Source organism: Plecotus auritus (genome assembly GCF_963455305.1).
Source record: "Plecotus auritus genome assembly, chromosome: 7".
Classification (NCBI taxonomy): domain Eukaryota; kingdom Metazoa; phylum Chordata; class Mammalia; order Chiroptera; family Vespertilionidae; genus Plecotus; species Plecotus auritus.
The window spans coordinates 130,569,564-130,590,814 of record NC_137774.1 but is presented as its reverse complement, the minus strand read 5'-3'; the positions used below and the strand labels follow the sequence as shown (position 1 = coordinate 130,590,814).

Here is a 21,251-nt window from a genome sequence, read left to right as displayed (position 1 = left end):
CATTTTTAAAATTATTATTGAATCTAACCTTAATTTTCCTCCAAATTTCTAATATGTATGTAATCAACACTTGCTACTTCAATCTTCCCATTACATTGGTCCTTTTTGCTATACTTACTCCCTTAGCAATCCATCCAAAATCAGTTTCCTTGATAATAGCAAGCACTTACATAACAGTTAATGTGCCAGACTAAGTGCTTTATAAATATTAACATATTTAACTCACAGCAAAACAGGCACTGTTACTGTCCACAGTGAGATATATGGCTTGCCCAAGGATACACAGCAGGGAAACTGATATTGAAACCTAGGTATCATATATGGCTCCCTCTTAAACTGATTTCTGTAACAACAGATTGCTATTTGTATTTTTAACCAAGACACACACACCTGCTTCTATATCTCTCCTGATATATTGTTTCCATTTAAAATCAAACATCATTTTTAAAGACTGAGCTGTAATAATGTAGTAGTAGTTTAAAAGTAGCAATGGTTGGTAAGTGTTCTGACTACATGCTTGTCTTACTTCAAGGGAAGAGAATGATGTTTTGATGGATGTGGTATCATTAAAATAGTTTCACAAATGTAAGGAGATTGAGTGAGTGCTCCAGCAAAAATGAAAATATAGGAATGTATTGGTTTCCTAAGGCCACCATAGCAACATGCCACAGCTGGGTGACTTAACAGAAATGTATTTTTTCACATTTCTGGAGGCTTGAATTCCAAAATCAAGGTGTTGGCAGATTTCGTTTTCCCGAGGTCTTTCTCTTGACTTGCTCTTGTCTGCCTTCTTACTGTGTCCTCACATGGCCTTTTCTCTGTGTGTGCCCATCCTGGTGTCTCTCTGTTTATAAGGATGCCACTCATTAGATTAGGGCCCACTCATATAGCCTCATTTAATCTTAACGCCCTATTTAAAGGTCCTATATCTAAACCCAGTCACATTCTGAGGAATACTGGATGTAAGGACTTTAACGTGAATTTTAGGGGGACACAATTCAGTCCATAACAAGGAGTTTAGTAGATGAAAAAAGGCAATCTATTGCACATAGATACCTTGAAAAGGATTGCAAATTCATTTAATGAAAATGAGATCTAGCAAAGATATCAACAGATAGAGTATTGATCCTGAATACTGTTGTCAGCAGGATAAAGGAGGCAATAGATTAAGAAATTGGAAGCACATTTTAATGATGTAGAGAAAGGAAGGTCAAGACCGATATGTTGATCTAACCAGCCTTTCTAGATACAAGCAGAAAATTGCTGTTCAGGGATTTGCAAAGTTTATATCCTTGCTATGTGCCTATCACTGACAAAGTCTAAATTAATGGAGAGAGGAACAAACAACTGTGCGATGTGGCAGATGAGGGCAAACTCTTAGAGCATATCTTTTTGAGATAATGTGTAAAGTTAAAATGTTTTTGGATTTGAAGGTATGTAACTAATTTAAATACATTATTTTTCTTTTTTAAAATTTTATTTATTGGTTTTAGAAAGAGAGGAGAGAGGGAGGGAAGGAGAGAGAGAAATAAAGAGAGAGACAGAGAGAGAAAGAAACATTGATTTGTAGGTCCACTTATTTATTCATTCATTGGTTGCTTCTTGTATGTTCCCTGACCAGGGATCAAACCCACAATCTTGGTGTATGGGGACAACACTCTAACCAACTAAGCTACCTGGCCAGGGCCAAGATATTATTTTTCATAATTCCACTATTTTACAATGGTGAATGTAGTAGAAAAATGAATATAACTCTTCACATCATGTATTTGAAGTATTAGTGGTTTCTTCCTTATTATAGACCAAAATTTCCTATCTTACATGTTTAGTAATTTTTGTTATACTGTACACTGGGCATTAAGAGTTCTATATTGTCAAGAGTCTATTATCTTCCTTTGAAGACTGTTGAGTTTAACAGTTAAACAGTTAATTTACTGGCAAATAAGCTCAGTCCTTTTTCTTGTTTTTCATGCTTAATTATGGTGGGTCCAGACATTTTAGGGGTGTCACCAAATACTCAGCATTTTCAACTTCGGACTGGTGGCATTTTACTCCACCAGTCAGAAGTTCTGCATCTCCATGTGTATGTTACATCTGGACTTTCTATTCGGCTCATTAGTAGCTGTTTTGTGCTGGGCCTTACGTCCTGCTCTGTGCATGTATAGTTTATTATTCATCCAAAGTGACTCCTTTGGGGGGCTCAATTTTGTGTAGTTTTCGGTATTCCGCCCTGCAAATTCCAACTATTTCAATAGCACCAAACTCTAATTTTTGCCCCTTCAATGGAGTGCAGTCATTGTGCTCTGCTTGGGCTCCATCTGCCTCCTTGGCTGAGGTCCAGGAAGTGCCACCAGTCAGAAAGCCAGAGTGATCCTGGGCTCACCTCTTGTATCATCCTTATTTCAGGAAGCATAGTCCTGCACCAGCTGTTGTTCAGTGTTCGAAACCAATCATTTCTTCTTGAGAAATTGAAAACATCTTAAACATGGGGTTTGATAAAATTAAATTCAGCTTTATAGAGGTTGTTTTTTGCTGAGGCCAGTTTTATATATCCTTATTAATACTACTACTGTTTTGAAGAAATCAAACATGGCTATATATTAGCAACATAGTAAAGATAAATCACACCAGCTTGAAACATTAATGTAAACCACTTAATAAAAACCCCATCCTGAGAAGGAACAACATGTTAAAATCACATGAGCTGAGAAAAGTGTTCTGAGAATGGTTCTGTTAACAGAAGTTTGTTTTCTTAGCTTTTTTTTTTTTTCTTTCTTTCTTAGCTTTTGATGTCCTCGGGTAACAAAGTCAACATTCTTCTGTAGTTAATGAAAATAGGTTTGGAAATAGCAACAGGTGTCATGGCTTAAATCATTAGGGCACCTTGTTTTGTTTATTATAATTACTGAAACAAGAGCTTTTGAAATTAATCTGTTTCTGTATAGACTTGAAGAAGGGAGTCTAGGAAGTATCCTTACTGATTTTTGGATTTGTCATGTTTAGTGTAACAACTTAGAGTTAGTAGATTTTAAAATAATTTTTAAATATAAACAAAAACAGAAATGTTTAGCTACTAGAAACCTAGGAATATAATCTTTATTGTCATCATAGAAATAACACATTAATAAATAGAAAATAAATGAGAAGTTAAACTACTTTTTGAATAATTTTTAAAATATATTTTTCATTGATTTCAGAGAAGAAGGGAGATGGAGAGAAGGAGAGAAATATCAATGATGAGAGAGAATCATCTATTGGCTGCCTCTAAATGCCTGCCACTGGGGATTGAGCCTGCAACCCTGGCATATGCCCTGACCAGGAATCGAACCATGACCTCCTGGTTCATAGGTCCATGCTCAACTATTGAACCAGCCCGGTTGGGCTTGAATAATTTTATAACAAGTTTCATGGGTGTTAAAATGTACCAATTTATTTAATTTTCAATCTTAAAATGTTCATTTGATGTCTGTATTTAAAAGGAATAATTTTTTTTACCTAAAAAAAATACGGATAGAGTAATTGTTTGAAAGATATTTTAAAATAGTTCGTTTGATCAGAAAAGAAGAAAATACAAATTAATATTAGATGACAATTCAGTAAAAGTTTCCTTCTTGATTTTCTCTTCCTTCCCCTCCCTTTCCTTCTCTCCCCTCTTTACTCTTTCTCTGTGTCTCTCTTTCTTCTTCTCTCTGCTGTCTTCCTTGATTTTAAAAAAATAATTTGGATCTAAAATTATTTTGTATTATTGTGATCTAATGAAAAAGTAAAATCTAGAAAAATCTAGATTTTTAGAAAGGGAGAAGAAAATTACACTTTTAAAAATAGTTCTGCTGATTACCTGCTATTCCACTTTACAAGTGTATGTCCACAAGTAGTTATTAAGCCTGATGAGTTAATATCAATAGGGAAAAATTACAAACCAGTAGGAGTAGTTTGCCGACCACTGGTTTAGGTTATTTAAGAATTGGGCTATTGACAAAGAAATTGTAGCTATGCAAGTAAGATGATGCCATCTTCATCTGGGATAGAAAACAATGAAACATTGATTGGGGACCATAGAGAGCCCTGCTTCAGGAAGCATCAGAGCAGAAGGTAGGATGAGTACATTAAATGGGAAGAGCTAGCAAGTTGGATCTTTCTATATTGAAGTGTTTAGATCAGCGATTTTCAACCTTTTTCATCTCATGGCACACATAATTACTAGAATTCTGCAGCACACCAAAAAATATATTATAGATTTTGCCAATCTGACAAAAAAAATAGGTATAATTTTGATTCATTCACACTGGAACGGCTATTGTTGTGCTGACTACTGTCATTTTTCTTATTTGACAATCTAAGGAAAAAGAGGTCAATAGGCCCCTCACTAAATAGTCAGCTATTGCATGTTTTAAAAATTCTTGCATCACAAGGGTTGAAAATCGTTCGTTTAGGTCAGTGGTTGGCAAACTGCGGCTCGCGAGCCACATGCGACTTGTGAGCCATGGTTTGCTGCTCTGTTGACTAATGAGTTTGCTGACCACTGACCTAGACTCTCGATTCCAATAATTACAGGCTGTTGTTGTTCCTTGTGATTAACCCCTATCCCAGTGGTCAGCAAACTCATTAGTCAACAGAGTGGCAAACCGCGGCTCGCGAGCCGCAGTTTGCTGACCACTGGTTTAGGTCACTGGTCGGCAAACTCATTAGTCAACAGAGCCAAATATCAACAGTACAATGACTGAAATTTTCTTTTGAGAGCCAAAAACCGATTTCTGTGCATGGGCCACGAAGTTTCAATCGCACTGTACATGCACGCCCGCACGTGGTATTTTGTGGAAGAACCACATTCAAGGGGCCAAAGAGCCGCATGTGGCTCGCGAGCCACAGTTTGCCAACTACTGGTTTAGGTTATTGGAAACCTTGCGTAATTTTCTTTCTGCATACAATTTCTCTGTGAAACTCTGTAATATGGTATTTATTAAATATTTGTGTGTGACTGTTACCATACAGTTTTATATCTACTGTCTGTATTTACTGGGCAATTTAAGGAATTTTCAAGGGTTGTTTTGATTAATTGTGATTGTTTGCCATATGCACTGACTTACAATAAGATTCAACCCCACTATATCTAGTACTTCCTAGAAGAACCCAAAACAGTTTTTTCCAACTTCATTTTTCTTAATCTGTGACCATAATCACTCTCTATACTGCAGTGCTAGGAGGAGTAAAGGTGCTGTGGAAGTACTGAGGAGGGAAATCTAACCAGACTTCTGAGGTTTCCTGACAGGGTGAGATCTTACTGAGATTTCAAGGAGGGTGAGGGTTAGCAAGTTGAATGCTAGGTGGTAGAACATTATTTCTGGCAGAAGATCCCATGTGCAAAATCCAAGAGAGAGAGAGAGAGAGAGAGAGAGAGAGAGAGAGAGAGAGAGAGGATGGTGCATCAGACAGAATTCAGTAAGGCTATAAAAGTAAGTTGAACCAGGAAAAAAAAAGAGATATTAAAGTGCATCAGGGAATTTTATCTTTGTCTTTAAAGCAGGGAGAAAGGACAAGACTTGATCAGATTTGCAGTTTTAGAAAAATTCTCTCAGGAATTTTGTAGGAAATTAATGAATTGGAGTTGCTTTGGCAATTTTTTAAGCTCTAACAGTAGTCTAGGCAAGATCTTATGAAAGTACAGGGTACAGAGAATTATCAGATCTCAGAACTTTTTACAAGGTGCTGATTGGATGTGACTAGAGAAGTTTTAGAAGGCATCAAAAATGATTTTAAGTTTGGTTCTTGGTAAGTTTGGGGGACAATGGCATTATGCAGGGTTTGTACTGAGACTGAACATTACTAAGATGGCATGCTGAAAAGGGGAAGTTAGCACATTGCTAGCAACAATTGCTAATAGTGATGATGAAGCATGGTAAACAAACTTCACACACATAAGGTCTAATGTAGAGAATATACATTAATAATAAACTGTAATTAGTTTCCCAAATGTTATTCTCTTCGTCAAATCAATGCTTAAAATAATTTTGCTCTTGTTTGTCTAATTTTGAGTATCATGACAAAATAGTATACAAAATATTTGTTTTAAAAATAAAAACTTTACAAGGTTTTTATTGAAAAACTAGAGGCCCAATGCACGATTAAATCGTGCACGTGTAGGGTTCCCTAGGCCTAGCCTGCCGTCAGGGCCAGGTCTGCCGACCGCGACGCCTCGCACGCTCCATGGATGCTGCCATCACCCCACAAAGCTCCCAGCTTTCGCTCTTCCCCCGCGTGCCGCCTCTCCTCACGTACGGCCGCGTGCACCCCTGCCCCTCCCCCAGCGGCGAGAGCACCTTTACTCGCCACCTGGGGACCCATGCCGCGATCCCCGCCCCCGCCTGTCTGGCACCCATCCCTGTACCGTCTTTGCTGCACAGCCCCGCCCGCCTGCCACCCACTTTGCTGCACCTTCTTTGCCACGCAGCCCCCCTGCCTGCCCCACACGAGCCCCGCCTCGCCGTGCAAGCCGCGAGTTTCAGCCTGCAAGAGGTGCTCCATGTACCTCCTGGTGACGGGTTGTTTGGTCTTGACGCCATAACGGTTTCAGGACCACACACCTTTCATGATATAGATAAAAAATCAATAAACAAAATGAAACAGTGTAATATAAATAAAAGTCTACGGATGTTTGGAAATGAAATTTCCAAAGAAAAACTTTCTCATTTGGGCAAGACATTTAACATAGTAGTCACTTAAAAGTGCTTCAAACTGGCCTGAAAGTGCATTTCATTTTTCTTACCAAATTCGAATAATATAATCCTTTTTGCAAAGCATAATAAATTAAAGCATTAGGCATTTTTATGATAGGTGTAACTATTTGGTCTAACTTTTCTATATCTAATTTTATAAACTAAAATAAAAAAAACTTTCACAGAAGTATTACATGATTTACTCAGAGTCATCAGACAGTGATGACAGAGTCAGATGTAGGATATTTCTGTAATACTAGAGGCCCGGTACACGGATTTTTGCACTGGTGGGGGGCATGGCCTGTGGGATTGGCCTGTTGTGGGAGCACCACTCATCCCGGTCAGCCAGGGGGCAGCTTCTGTGTTGAGCGTCTGCCCCCTGGTGGTCAGTGTGCATCATAGCGACTGGTTGACCAGTTGTTCTGGTCATTCTGCCGTTCGGTTGCTGCGCTTTTATACATAGATTAGTTCACTTAAACATTCTCTTAGTTTTTTTACCATTTGGCAAGGAAATTTTTTTAGTCCTTCTTGGTGAAAGCATTACCTTCATGACATTTGGTTTGAGAGCTAGTTGGGACTATGTGTCTAGCACTGCAGACCAGGAAATCTCCTTTCAGAAAATTATTCCACACTTTTCAAGGAAAGCCTCTGAAATTTAGTCTCATATTTAGCTCTTCATAGAACCACTACAAACTGGCTTAATTATATCATAAAGGCATTAACCTTATTGTAAAGAAGTATAAAGAAGTCAAATAGAGGACTTTTTCTTAATGTATCGAAGTTATCATTCTAAGTGAAATAAACTAGTCAGAGGAAAACAGGTACCATATAATTTCACTTATATATGGAATCTAATGAACAAAATAAACTAACAAAGTTATACAGACTCCTGGATACAGAGAACAGACTGATGGCTGTCACAGGGGAGGGGGTTGGGGGTTGGGTATGAAAGGTGAAGGGATTAAGCAAAGAAAGTAAAAGAAAGACTCATGGACACAGAGAACAGTAAGGTGATTGCCAGAAAGAAGGGGGGTGGAAGAGGTAGAAGGGAAAGGGGAATAAATGGTGATGGAAGACTTGACTTGGGGTGGTAAACACACAATATAATATACAGATGATGTATTATAGAATCATATACCTGAAACCTGCATAATTTTATGAACCAATGTCACCCCAATAAATCCAATAAAAAAATAGTCCAAACTTTTCTAAAAAGATTAAGCAAATGCTGGAAAAATAAAGTCGAAAGTCTGGCATGTCAAACTGTCAAAGCCTCTTTCTGTTATTATTTTTCAAAGAGAGGATTTGTGCCCAAGATTAATGATTCTTATCTATCCAATTCATCATATAATTACGCACCACTTCACTTTTGCCACTTCCATTCTTTTCTGATTTGACTTGCTAAACTAGTGACCTTGTCCTAGTTGTAACCAGTTAACCTAGAGTCACTGCAGATAAAACGCTTATAGTACATTATTTTAAAAAATATACTGAGCTCTGGTGGCTCAGTTAGTTGTAGTGTCGCCCTCTATACCAAAAAGGTTGCGGGTTCAATTTCTGGTCAGGGCACGTACCCAGGTTGTGGATGGATTCCTGGTTGGGGAGCATACAGGAGGCAACCAATCCATGTTTCTCTTTTACACTGATGGGTTTTTTTCTCTCCCTTCATCTCACTCTGTCTAAAAATCAATAAGAAACATCCTCAGGTGAAGATTTAAATAAATAAATAAATCCTTATATCATTTATTTAAAAAGGTTTTATATTTTATTTATTTTTGTCCAGTGTTTAAATTTATACTAGTTCAATGAAATCCTAAGCTCTGTAAAAGGCCTAGGTTTTATTAAAAGTCTACCCAAATAAAAAAGAATGAAAGTTTCAGAAACCTTTAAATCTCTATGAAGAAAACACTAAAAAAAAGTCTTAAGTTGACAGAAGACCATACCTGTGATTCAGGTACAACAATAAAAGCTTTATGTTGGCTCCAAACATTTATGACATAGGTCAGAGGCAGAGGCCCTTTTATAAAGCTGGTGAAAGCTGGAAATTGTAGCTTTGTTTTTTGAAAATGTATTAACCATTAAAACTTTTTAAGGTTTTTTATTTTTAACTACAAAATTATATAAATTGGAGGCTAATTTTTCTCTTTCATAAACTGCTTTTCCCTACTAATATTTTTCTTTTAATGTTAACTAGACTGGCAGCAGCAAGCATAGCTAACCAATAGTGTAGTATTTTAAAAAGCTATTTATTATTAACTCTATTAGTATTTAAGAATTTATATCAGTCAATCCACTAACATTTATTACAGAAATAGTGTGTGCCAGAGATTGTGCTAGTCTGTTTTGTACTAACAGTGTATAGAGCACAGTCAGTTTTTGCCATCATAGAGCTTATAAATATTACAAATATTATTACAAGTGTGGTAAGTCTACTAAGGATGTTGTAAGAAATCAAGTTATAGTTAGTGTTTGATAATGGAAAAGAAAAACTGAAGCTTCACAGATTAATTTGGAAAAAATACTGGGAGATTAGAAAGCTTTGTGTTCCTTAGAAATTCGAAATTAATTCCTTTATAAGTGCTTGTGTAACTATGGCTTTCTTGCAAACAGTGTGTCCCTCTGCCCTATCCAGTTATAAACTTCTGGAATACATAGTGCTGGTGTCTGCTGGATAGTGCTTGGCATATAATATGCTCAATAAATATTTGTTGAATAAGTGAGGAATGCTAGAATCCTTAAGTTAACAGTTAATTTGGTATTACACTTTTTTAATTAAAAAATCAGATTATTTTGCAAGTATAGAACAATACTTAATATATTCAACTTACTATTTTTTAATACTGTATCTCTGTAGTCTGTACTTTATCTTTAGTGGCCCACCTTGCGTCTGACATTGAGAGCATTGGATTTCCACAGATGACCTCTTAGGTTACCCCAATGTCATGTTGTCATTAAGTCTGACTTCCCACTGTGCTGGCTAAAAGAGGAGCCTGACTTTTGGAAAAGTGTACGTACATGGATACACACACACACACACACACACACACACACACACACACGCTTTTAAGTGTTCAGTGTGATGTTAATTATTGGTTTATTTTGGTGATTGCTGATTAGTAGGTTAGACTCTTGACCTTCTGTGTAAGATGGTCATCAGTTATTCAGATTAGATTGTGAAACTGGGTAGCAACTGATTACAGATTTGAAAAAGAGCTATTTGGTGAATGGTGAGGCAAAACAAAGTTTGCTTGTTTGGTAAGATTAGAAATTTACCATAAGATAGGTCACTTTAAGATACTGCTCATTGAAGTATGGTGTTACCAACCTTATCTCAGCTTCTTTTTTGGTTTATCTTCATGCCTGTCAGTAAGACAGACTGCAGAGACACAGGATAGCCCAAGGCTTTGGTTGGGTGTTTTCCCTGGTGTAAGAAAGAGTATGCTTTATGAAGTTGCACATTTACTTTGAGTAGTATTTTAAGGTTTGGATTTTTGTTTTTCCCTCATTATTTTGTATCTTTTTAAATAAAACAAAATGACTTAAGTCTTTGTGAAGTGAATAATTGAATAAAATAGCAAAAATAGTCATAGCAGATTGGCTACTCTATATTTATAACAGATGATAGATCTATGAAAATTGGTTTACTTTTAATTTCTAAAGCCATGAATTTATCTTACTTTATTATTATTATTTTACTTGTATATCTCTAAGAAGCTATACAAGATAACCTAAAAGATTTTCAAATGCATCTAAGTGAATTTCAATTTAATTTTTTGTAAGGACATACATATATTGTTAATAATACTTTAATGCTGATGTCAAATATTTTTGATATTATGATTTATAAAACAGTTTATCTCATTTAATCATGTCAGAAATCATGGTTAACATATAATTTTTTTGGTATTTTCTTTCCTTTTTTTTTTTTAATTTATTGGGGTGACGCTGGGCAACAAAATTATACAGGTTTCAGGTGCACAATTCCACAACACATCATCTCTTTACTGTACTGTGTGTTCAACACCCCAAGTCAAGTCTCTTTCTATTACTATTTACCCCCCTTTCCCCTCTTCCCATAATCACCACACTGTTGTCCACACATCTAAGTGTTTTTTTCTCTTTTGCTCAATTCTTCCACCACTCAGCCCTACCCCCAACTGTCAGCTTGCTCTTGGACTGTGACTCTATCTCTATTTTGTTTGTTAGTTCATTCAGTTCATTAGAGTCCACATATAAATGAAATCATATATTTTTCAGTGAGGAACTTAAAGAAATTCTGTAATATGCCAAAGGTAATTGGCAGAATTAGAGACCCAGACCCAGTCCTGATTTGGTTTTTTTTCATGCACTTCATCTGGAGGTCCATAGGAATTAAGTTTTGATTTAAAAATATGACACACATTTGAAAATAAGAGTTCAAGTCTCCATATTCTCATGTATAACACCATTGGGTAATGCTAGGACTATATCAAAGTATAAAGCATGCCCTCTAGCTGTAGGGTGTTTGTAATCTAATTGGAGAAACAGAAGGTATACATACAAAGAATAACTATACGAGATAGTACTTATAAAATGAGTGGTTCAACTACAAGCCACACAGAGAAAGGAGAGATTGCTGTGGGTTAGAACTACTCAAGATGACTGAAATGACTGAATTGGGCTGTGCTGGAAGGGAACACACAGTTGAGCCCATAGAGGAGTAGAGGACATTCAAGACAGAGAAAGTAAGGAACCAAAAAGATGTGGAACCCTGGAGCCCTTGAAAGAATTTACATACTATGGTAGAAGATTTGTGAGAAGTATGGCTAGAGAGGTAGGTGACGGTCACATTGTAGAGGGATTTGAATGCAGGGCTAGGATCTTAGGACTTTATTTTACAGGCCATGGGAAACACTGAAAATTTTTTGTTTGCATATGGCCTATTGCAAACAGCATACATTTATTTTTTCATGGACAAGGGACCTAAAGATCAGAGCCTCTTTTATTCAATAATTTAACCAAAGAGCTAAGTAGCCATTGCCATGAATAACATGCCTCAGGATATTAACTTTTTGTTTTGTTCAGGGGCTGGAGAGAGGTGTGTGTGTTTGGGGTGGGGAGATGGAATGAAGTGTGGCAATCTCTCAGTTTTATAGAATCGATGTGTCAGGCTATATATCATATGAAGAAGGGAAAAATCCATAGACAGGAGATAATAAGGAGACCCTGATAAAACAAATTATAAACCTGAAAAATGTCTTTAAAAAATACTGAGATTTAAGGGTTTAATGGTCAGAGACTTAAGTTTACCAGGTAGTTTAACTCATGGCAGTTATGCAGGTCGCCAGCAGTTTAGCCGACAGCCGCTTCCTTTGGAGACTGAGAGTACCCAGGCTGCCAGCCCTCCGTCTATCCTGCCTGAACTCTGGCTGCCAAGCTCCTGCAGTTCTCTGTCAGATGGGAAGAAGTGTGGCTTTCTGTGGAGCCACCTCTCACAATAGCAAGGCTTCTGTAAAGAGCCCCATTTTCTAGGTTCAGTGAACCTAATGAGAACTTGAAATTTATCCTGTGGCTCCGCCAATGAGTGTTTCTGCTGTAGTAAGTTAATTGGCAATCGTTTTTTTTCTTTTTTTCAAAAGTTCCTGGAAATGGTGCAAGACACATTGTCGTGACAAAGACTGATGAATACTATAGACTGAGAATTCTGGAGGTGGAATCTCAGAAAAAGTTTCCCTGTCAATAGCAAATGTATATACTTCTGCCTGGATTTGAAAACTTCCAGTTTATGTAAGGTTGTGAAATAATAATAGACATTTTGACCTCTTATAGATGTGGATCAGATCCCTTCTGTTGTATATAAAACAGCTTTGCTTGTTTGGAAACTCAGAATCATTGTTGAAAGGATCCAATGTCAGAATAGACATAAAGCATCAGCATTGAGACCAAACATAAAGAGAGGACTAAACGGGTTCAAATTTGAAGACTATTTGCAATGAGCAGTTTAATCCTTAGGTACCAGGTATTGGAATAGTGCCTCTTTTTTCCTGGTTTCTGGCATTGCAGGGGGTGGAGAGGAAAATATAAGATGGAACATTTTCCCTTTTATTAAAGATGATATAAATGTTATGAAATCTTTATTTTAAATTGATATGTAAACTAAGGTAATATCTTACAGCTTGCTCGTACATGTATATAATAAACTGAAGGGAAAACTGTTTCCCATGGTGCAAACAGAAACCAAAAAGGACATACTCAGTTTCAACAGTAATTGGCTTGTGTGCGCCCCTTTCACTCATGACAGTGGCTACAAGACTCGAAAGGGAACGTTTGTCAGGAGAATGGGAAAAAAATGGTGCTAGTGAACTGACTTTAAACACTTGGTTTCACACAACTTGTGATTGTTTGTGGCAAATAATGGTAGACACCAAGAAATGTGAAGGCTGGGACAATGAATTATCAGGTTGTTCTCCCACCATACAGACAATCTCCAACTAAATACTTACTAGCAAGTAAGCACAAAATAATTCACCAACCTGCCCTAAAGTTTAAAGAAATTTTGGGTGTCCCAGTCACTCGCTCCTATAAAATGTTTATTCTTAAGGCAGGATAATGAATTATCAGGCAGTTTTCCCTGGCTTCAGGCAACTACAATTGTTCAGAGTTCATAACTGGACACAGAACCACTTTAAGATTTAGCACAGGGCATCATCTCTAAGAGTAAACAGACCTCACAGTGTTTATCCCTGTTCATAAAATGATGTAGATGATCTCTGAAATATTTTAGCCAATCTGTATATCTAGAATGCCTTTAATTTCACTCATAAGCAATATTCATCATGCTTGTTTTCCTGCCCTGTGTTCACCAGGCGGCACACACATTTCTGTCATTCAGTATACTGATTAGTAAATCATCTGGTGTTGATTGAGATGCAGAGCACAGAGAGCCTCTGGTAGCCTCTTTAAGGGCATGGGAATTGTTACTCAAATCCCAACAACTGTTTCTGGTCTGTGTATTTTTGTGTAGATGCTAGCCACACCTGGGTTATACTCACTTTGCCTAACATACACGTTTAAATATTGTATTTTAAAGTAAATTGTAGATGTTACAACAAATAATATAACCATATCATGTATAACACATCCTTTTGGATGCCAGTGTGTAAGCCATTATTTAGAGCAGTGGTTCTCAACCTTTCTAATATCTGTGTTTTCCGATGGTCTTAGGCGACCCTGCTAGCGGTTCTCAACCTGTGGGTCGCGACCCACAGGTTGAGAACCGCTGCTGTAGAGCCTAAGACCATCGGAAAACACAGATATTTACATTATGATTCATAACAGTAGCAAAATTAGTTATGAAGTAGCAACGAAAATAATTTTATGGTTGGGGATCACCACAACAGGAGGAACTGTATTAAAGGGTCGTGGCATTAGAAAGGTTGAGAACCACTGGTTTAGAGTTTTTGAAATGAGTGGCAGAAGTTTTTGGTGACTTTATTTTTTTTTTTTAATTTACCATACATTTTAATTTAAACTTAATATTCTTTCCTCCTTGATGTCCAACATGCATCAAACGCAGTCTTTCTCCACTTTTCAAGTCTATCTATAGTTGAAACTTCCTCTAACTCAGACAGTTTTGCTGGTTTTGTTCATAGACAAGCCTGTACTCTGTTGCTTGCTTACTAGTAGGTGACTGAGTAAACAATCCTGGGTGAGAGCGGACTGGGTGAGAAATCAGTAAGCTGCGGTTTTCTTCCTTGGTCACCTCCTAGCTTAATAAAAGTAGGGAAATCATTCAGTTTTAATGTGTTCAGAGGAATAACCTTTTTAAGTTTATCCTTCTTTACTCCAGAAATATTTTTCAGGGTTAATAAAAATAATGCGCAAGAAATATAGTGGAACTTATGTGTCCTGATAACTTAAAAGCTTTGGAAAGTAAAATATGCTTTGATGGGCCCTCAATTAATATTTGATCAAAGACTAATTTACCCACTAGGGAGAAAAATTTTTAAGTTGTCATGTGATAAATTATAAAAACAAAGGCTGTATGATTTGGGCAAATTACTTAACTAACTTGGTTTCCTAACAAGTAAATGTAGTAAGTACTTCACAAAGTTAAATATTAATAAGATAACAGATATAAAACCTACAGCAAAGTATCCAGCATATGTGTTTTCAAAAATGGTATCTATTTTAAGAAAAAAAATTAAAAAAGAAGAGTTTCAAAAGATTGATCAACTGTGTCCAAGTTATCTCAGGTCACTCAGAGAAGCATGACTGCACAGTGAGAACTCAGAATACAGAGTTTTCTTCTTGAATGTGATAAACTTGTGCCTTAAAATCCACTCCATCTGCAGAACTATATACTACAAATAATAGAACCACACAAAATCTATTGTTTTAGATTGTTGTTAGTTCTCTAGTTACAATCCTAATAAAAATATTAACTCCATTAATTATTTAGCAACATTTGCACCCAGCATCACAGTAGGCTAACCCCTTCCATCACACTTTCTCTTAAATGGAGATGAGAGTTATTGATGCATTTGATTCCAGTAGTTTCATCAAAATTAAGTATCTGACTCAAGATACAGGGAGAAAAGTCTCCACAGGTTGTTCAGCTGTAATTACAGCTTTAGCATAGAGCTAAACTTATGAAAAGTGTAGGATTCTTAGCTTCACTAGGCCTGCCCCTATTTGTGCTAAAGCAATGGACTTGCACAAGATTTTTAGCCACTTGTCTTCAGTTTCTTAAACCTTTATACATTGCTAAGTCTTTCTCTAATTGTGATGAAAGCTTGCCCCTGATCACTATAAACCATTAACATGCTAGAAAAAAGTATATGAACTGGCAGGACATCCAAAGTCCAAATTATATTGATATTATTTATTATTTACCAATAGCAAGGAGCTCTTTTTTATAGAAATATGTATTACAACAGAATATGCTGTGTATTAAATGAAAGAATTCTAAACTCCACTAAGGTTCTTTGTAACTAAGTTGTTTATAAGAGAATAAAATAATATGAATCCAGCATGTTTCTATTGTTGTTTCTGTTTCATGTGTATCAAAAACTTTTAGAGGCAATTTAATGGTTTGGCTACATTAGAGACATCTATTAGTATTTTTTTTACATTTTTCTTGTGCTCACTGCTCACAATGGAAAAGTCTGTGTAACTATCTCTGGATCACTATTAGAAGTTCCAATTCCTGCTAATAAGTGCTGTTTAGTATCAATTTGATTTATATTATTCCTGTGGCATTATTTTTCCATCCAAATACCTTTTAGAGGTGCCTCTGAGGAGCTTCTATCTAGTCCCAGCACTGAGAGACCAAACTGCCTACAATGCATTTGGAAAGATTGTTGCCCAAGATAGGCAAAGACCATTTTGCCCAAATTATTCCATGTATACAATATACCTTATGTTTTATATTGGTATTAAAGTATAATACACCATGTAACTGGTTCACTTCAAATCTATATGGTTTGTTAAAAAAAAGTTTTGCTATAATTTGTGTCACTTTATCAGTGCTAAAGCAGCAAGTTGATACTTTACTTACAGATTATATGCAGAATTTTGTTGGATCACATTTTTTATGTCATTTTATTTTAGCTACTTTAAGAAGAGAGGATTCCATTCTTTCAAGTCCCGATGTCACTGATATTGCACCAAGTAGAAAGAGGAGGCAGCGGATGGGAAAAAATCTCGGGACAGAACCTAAAATGGCTTCTCAGGAACATCAGCCTGAAGAAAAGGAAAAGTAAGTCATCTTATTCTTTGTAAAATAGTGAGATGACATTGAAAAATCTAATATCTAATCTAAAATTATATTTTAATTTCTGAATATAAGGCTATTTTTAACGAACAAAAATTATGGTTTTTGAAATTGTAAAATGTTTAAATCCATACATTTTCCCTGGTATTCAGTTAATTCCTATTAATATTTAAGACAGAAGTGTCAAAAATATTAGCAAAAAGTTTTTCTTGTGGTTTTTTTGGAGTAATTAGAAATGGCATATAAGATACTAAAATATTAGAATTCAGTTTCCATTTAATAAAGTATTTCAATTTAATTTACTGCTTTAAAGAGGCCCACACAGCATTCAAAGTAACCAAACTTGATTTGGTTATGCTTACAATTTTTTTTATGTGAAATGTCTTTCTAGTCACCTATTTATTTCTTTTAAATTTAGACACATTTTTTATTTTTATAGTTCACTCTTTACTTTTGATTACCCTCCCTTTAATCTGCATTCTAATTTAGTTGTAATGAATCAAGAAGTTGAATTAATAAACATTTTATTGCAGCAAAATAATCAGCATTTATAAGGAATTTTATCAGTTGAATAAAAAACAAAGGTGCAGCCTAGGAGGCCACAGTTTGATTCCTGGTCAGGGCACAGGCCTGGGTGGTGGGCTTGGTCCCCAGTATGGGGTGTGCAGGTGGCAGCTTATAGGTATTGTCTCTCATCATTGAGTTTTCTCTCTCTCTCTCCCCTCTCCCTTCCTCTATAAAATCAATGAAAATATATTTTAAAAACAAACAAAAAAACAAAGGTGCAAATCTTATGTATACCTGAAAATTTATTTCTTTTTCTTTAAACTTTTCATTAATTTGGCAAATAGTTATTGAACAATAGTTATATGACATGATATTACACACCAGTGGTTTTCAAAGTGTGGAATGATGAGGACCGGGGCATTCCCAAGGCGTTTGTGGTGATCCACAAGGTGTCTCTTCTTCAATTCTATACCTGTGTGAGGCCAGATTTTCTTCATGTATTTCAGTTGAAATAACATGTCCCTGTGATGGAATGCAGAAGCCAATGAGAATTCCATAGTTTTTAATCAGCCACCCATCAAACAGATTTGTAAAGGTGTTAAGACATTGACCACACAGGATTTTTTTTCTTTGGGAAATACAGTGATTTTTTAATAAAGAATATATTGTGTTACCATATTCTGGATTTATTTTTAAATGAATTAATAAAGATCTCAAATTTTTCTCAGTGTTAATTTTGGATATAAACAAAAATTCTTGGAGTCCTCAAAAACTTTTAAAAGTGTAAAGGAGTCTGAGAGTAAAAAGTTTTAGAATTCTGTATAGACCATGAGGATGCCAAATAAGCGCAAGAAGTCCATGCCTTCAGGAGACTTAACAGCCTGACCAAAAGGATTTTTTTAGTTTCTTGCATAAAAGTAAGAATTTTACAGTTAATAGTGGAATTATTTTGTTTGTTTGTCATTGGGGTTTTATTCTCTCTACAATTGGCCTGATATACTAATACTTGAAAATGCCATTTGTATACTATGGTGGGTCCCTTATGTCTTCAGACAATATATGTAAAAACCCAGTGTGCACTACTCTTTCTGGTTGTTTATTATGTAAATTTATTAATTAGCTCCATAGAGTTCATAGTATGGTATTATCTCTTAAGTAATGAATCAAAAATATTTCCAATTTGAAAACATTAGAGTAAGCAAACTAGTCCTATAGGTTAATATGGAAAAAACAAAATTGTACTTTGAAATATTCAGAATGTACTTCATTCAGTCAAGTAGTAAGCAAAAAGGTAATGAATATCAGTTATGTGCCAGGTATAATAATGGATGCTGACAGTTCAGGAGAGTAGGAAATAGACATAATCCTGTCCTCATGGAACTTTTAGTCTAATTGTTTTTTCTGATAAAGATTTCAGGATCTTGAGAAAGAAGTATATTGGTTTTATGTTGGAGAGCTGCATCTTAAGTCTTTCTGTTCAATGTGTGAACTAAATATAAGGTTGTGAGGTTACTAACATTTTCTGAATACATATATTGCTTAAACAGGTTTTTTATATGCATGGTACAATGATGGAAGAAGTTTAGATGTGGATGAAAGACTAAATGTTTTATTTAGGCTTTTTGCTAAAGGCAATGTGTTTCTTTTCCAGGTTTAGATGATCATGACAATACTGACTTTGTATACTTTACTTACAAAGTTGATATAAACCATATTAGCTTTTTTAATTGCCTGCTATTTATATCATTGTGTACCTTCAGGCTCAAGCACTGATGATGCACCTTTATCTTATGTTGTTAAATTTAAATGCTACCTATTTCTACCTTCCTAAACAGCTTTTCACTCTGATAAATTCTCATCAACAATATGTCTATCAGTTAGGTCAGTGGTCGGCAAACTCATTAGTCAACAGAGTGGCAAACCGCGGCTTGCGAGCCGCATGTGGCCCGCGAGCCGCGGTTTGCCGACCACTGAGTTAGGTTAATGTGCTTTAGCTGTAGCCTCCCAGATGTGGGTAGGTTGCTACTTAGGGGTGAAAAGATATTGGCACCTAACTCAATTATACTTTGATCAATTTACCACTTTCAAAACATAAACCCAAATTAGCAAAAAATCACGTTTGTTAGTTACTAGCAATCAAAATTCATGAGGATTGCACAGAAAGTTTTGTGTTTATAGTTCATATTACCATGGCTTGTTAACCATTATATCCCATTTAATTTACCTGGAAAGCCATACTTCATTATTTGTTTTAATTGTAGGCATATACTGGACGTGAAACATTTTTGTCAGACTCTCACAATGTTATCTCCTTTGTATCCTCTTCCCCTCAGTAGGGTGTGCATGCATTTTAAGACTCCCCACATGATTTTACAATGACCAAGGATATGCACAGTAGATACTGCTGTTTATTGAGAACAAAAAAAAACTGACTATGGCTTTCCCTCATTCCTTTATTCATTCATTCATTTATCGTTCATTACAGAATGCTTGCATGCCGAGCACTTGGGGAACATTGATGAGCAAACTAGCACAGTCCCAGCTCTCATAAAGCTTAGTCCGTCTGAGTGAAGGCAAGCATTAATTATATCATTACAAAGATATATATTCGAAACCTTTTGAAGGATTTTTGAATTTGGGGGAAAGGGAAGGGGATATGGCTTGAGGAATCCTCATTTGATCACTAATCTGAAGGATAAAGAGTAGTTTAGTCCAGCTTGGAGAGCGGAGTGTTTAAGTAGAGGAAAGGCCTGTGAGTGTGCCCCCAGGTGAAATTTGTGAGCGATGGGAGTGAAGGGAGCAGGAAGGAAGGAAGTGAAATGAGGATGAGGGCCAGAACAAGGTGGTAGTGTGGCCTTGGTTGAAAAATCAGCCTTTGTTTGTATGTAGTGTTAATGTAAGAAACAAACCTGTGAAGAATTTTTGTGAGTTTATTTGAGCCAAACTGTTAACAATTGCCGGGAAGCAACATCTCAATGGATTCAGATAATGCTCCAGAGAATGGCAGTTTTGCACCTTGTTTTATACATTACAATCAAAAGAACGGGCGCAAGTGGGTTACATTAAATTCACTGGTGATAAATTAGGGAGGTGGGAGAAAGCAAAGTGGGGAAACCTCTGGGATTGAATGAAAAGTAAAATGATAGATACATACACCTTTTACATAGGTGGATACAGGATAGTTAACAGCCAAAAATTAACATGATAAAACAATGAGAGGATTTAGGGTTTCAGCCCTGGTGCACTGGTGGGGTCTGGAAAAGGGGGAATTACCCTTACGTTCCAAAGGAATGTTATCCTAGATACAAAAGACAATAGACAGATAAAGATTGACCTTTGTCAGGGAAGATACTGGCCTAGGACATGACTACCCACCATAAACTGCTTTTAGTTTAAAATTTTAATTTCAGACCATTTTTTGTGGTTACTTTAGGTCTCTGAGTTTGCAAGGCCAACATGCAGGCCTTCCCTGAGCTAGGCATGTTAGCATGTGGCCCCTTTTCATCCACAGCATGATAGCATTTCTGTTTTTCACATCACAAAGGACTTTTCTCCTGTTTTTCCTACCTTTTGATGTAGTTATTTAAATCTTAAGAGTTTTAAAAATATCAGAATGATTAGAAAACTCTAATACTTTGGTCATCTTCTTTGATATTATAATTAAAAATTATCTGAAGCTATTGTAATTTGTTTCTTTTTCTCTTTTTTTTTACTCTGCTTTCAAACTGGTTAATGTTGTACAGTTTTGGATTCCCAATAATAACAACTTTCATCCTTTTGAAACACAGGAAACTAGAAAATTGAAAACATACTGAAACTTATGTTGAGTCCTCACAGGGATACTAGCTTAAATTGGCATGTGTTAGCAGTACTGAGGTGCAGAATTGTACTTCCATTTTACCTTTTTACTGGTAAATGTAAGTACATTTTTCAGGAATATTTTTAGATCTTTGATGATTTCTCACTTCTAGTAAGACTCTGCAGCCAAAACCGGTTTGGCTCAGTGGATAGAGCGTCGGCCTGCGGACTGAAGGGTCCCGGGTTCGATTCCGGTCAAGGGCATGTACCGTGGTTGCGGGCACATCCCCAGTGGGAGGTGTGCAGGAGGCAGCTGATCGATGTTTCTCTCTCATCGATGTTTCTAGCTCTCTATCCCTCTCCCTTCCTCTCTGTAAAATATCAATGAAATATATTTTTTTTAAAAAAAGACTCTGCAATCCTTAAATCTGGCATACATTGATAAATACTCATTAAAAAATTTAGTGTGACTAATTCAC

General features: G+C 36.2%; 1 protein-coding gene across 6 annotated transcripts in view; it reads left to right on the top strand.

Annotated features, from left to right (window-relative positions):
• The window catches only part of XRCC4 (X-ray repair cross complementing 4), a 211,978-nt gene that overhangs the window by 120,127 nt on the left and 70,600 nt on the right, over window positions 1-21,251 (top strand). For all 6 annotated transcript variants that reach the window (XM_080680146.1, XM_080680147.1, XM_080680150.1 and 3 more), the window contains one exon: window positions 16,305-16,452. In XM_080680146.1, coding sequence (XP_080536272.1) covers window positions 16,305-16,452 — 148 coding nt within the window. The remainder of the gene's footprint in view (window positions 1-16,304; window positions 16,453-21,251) is intronic.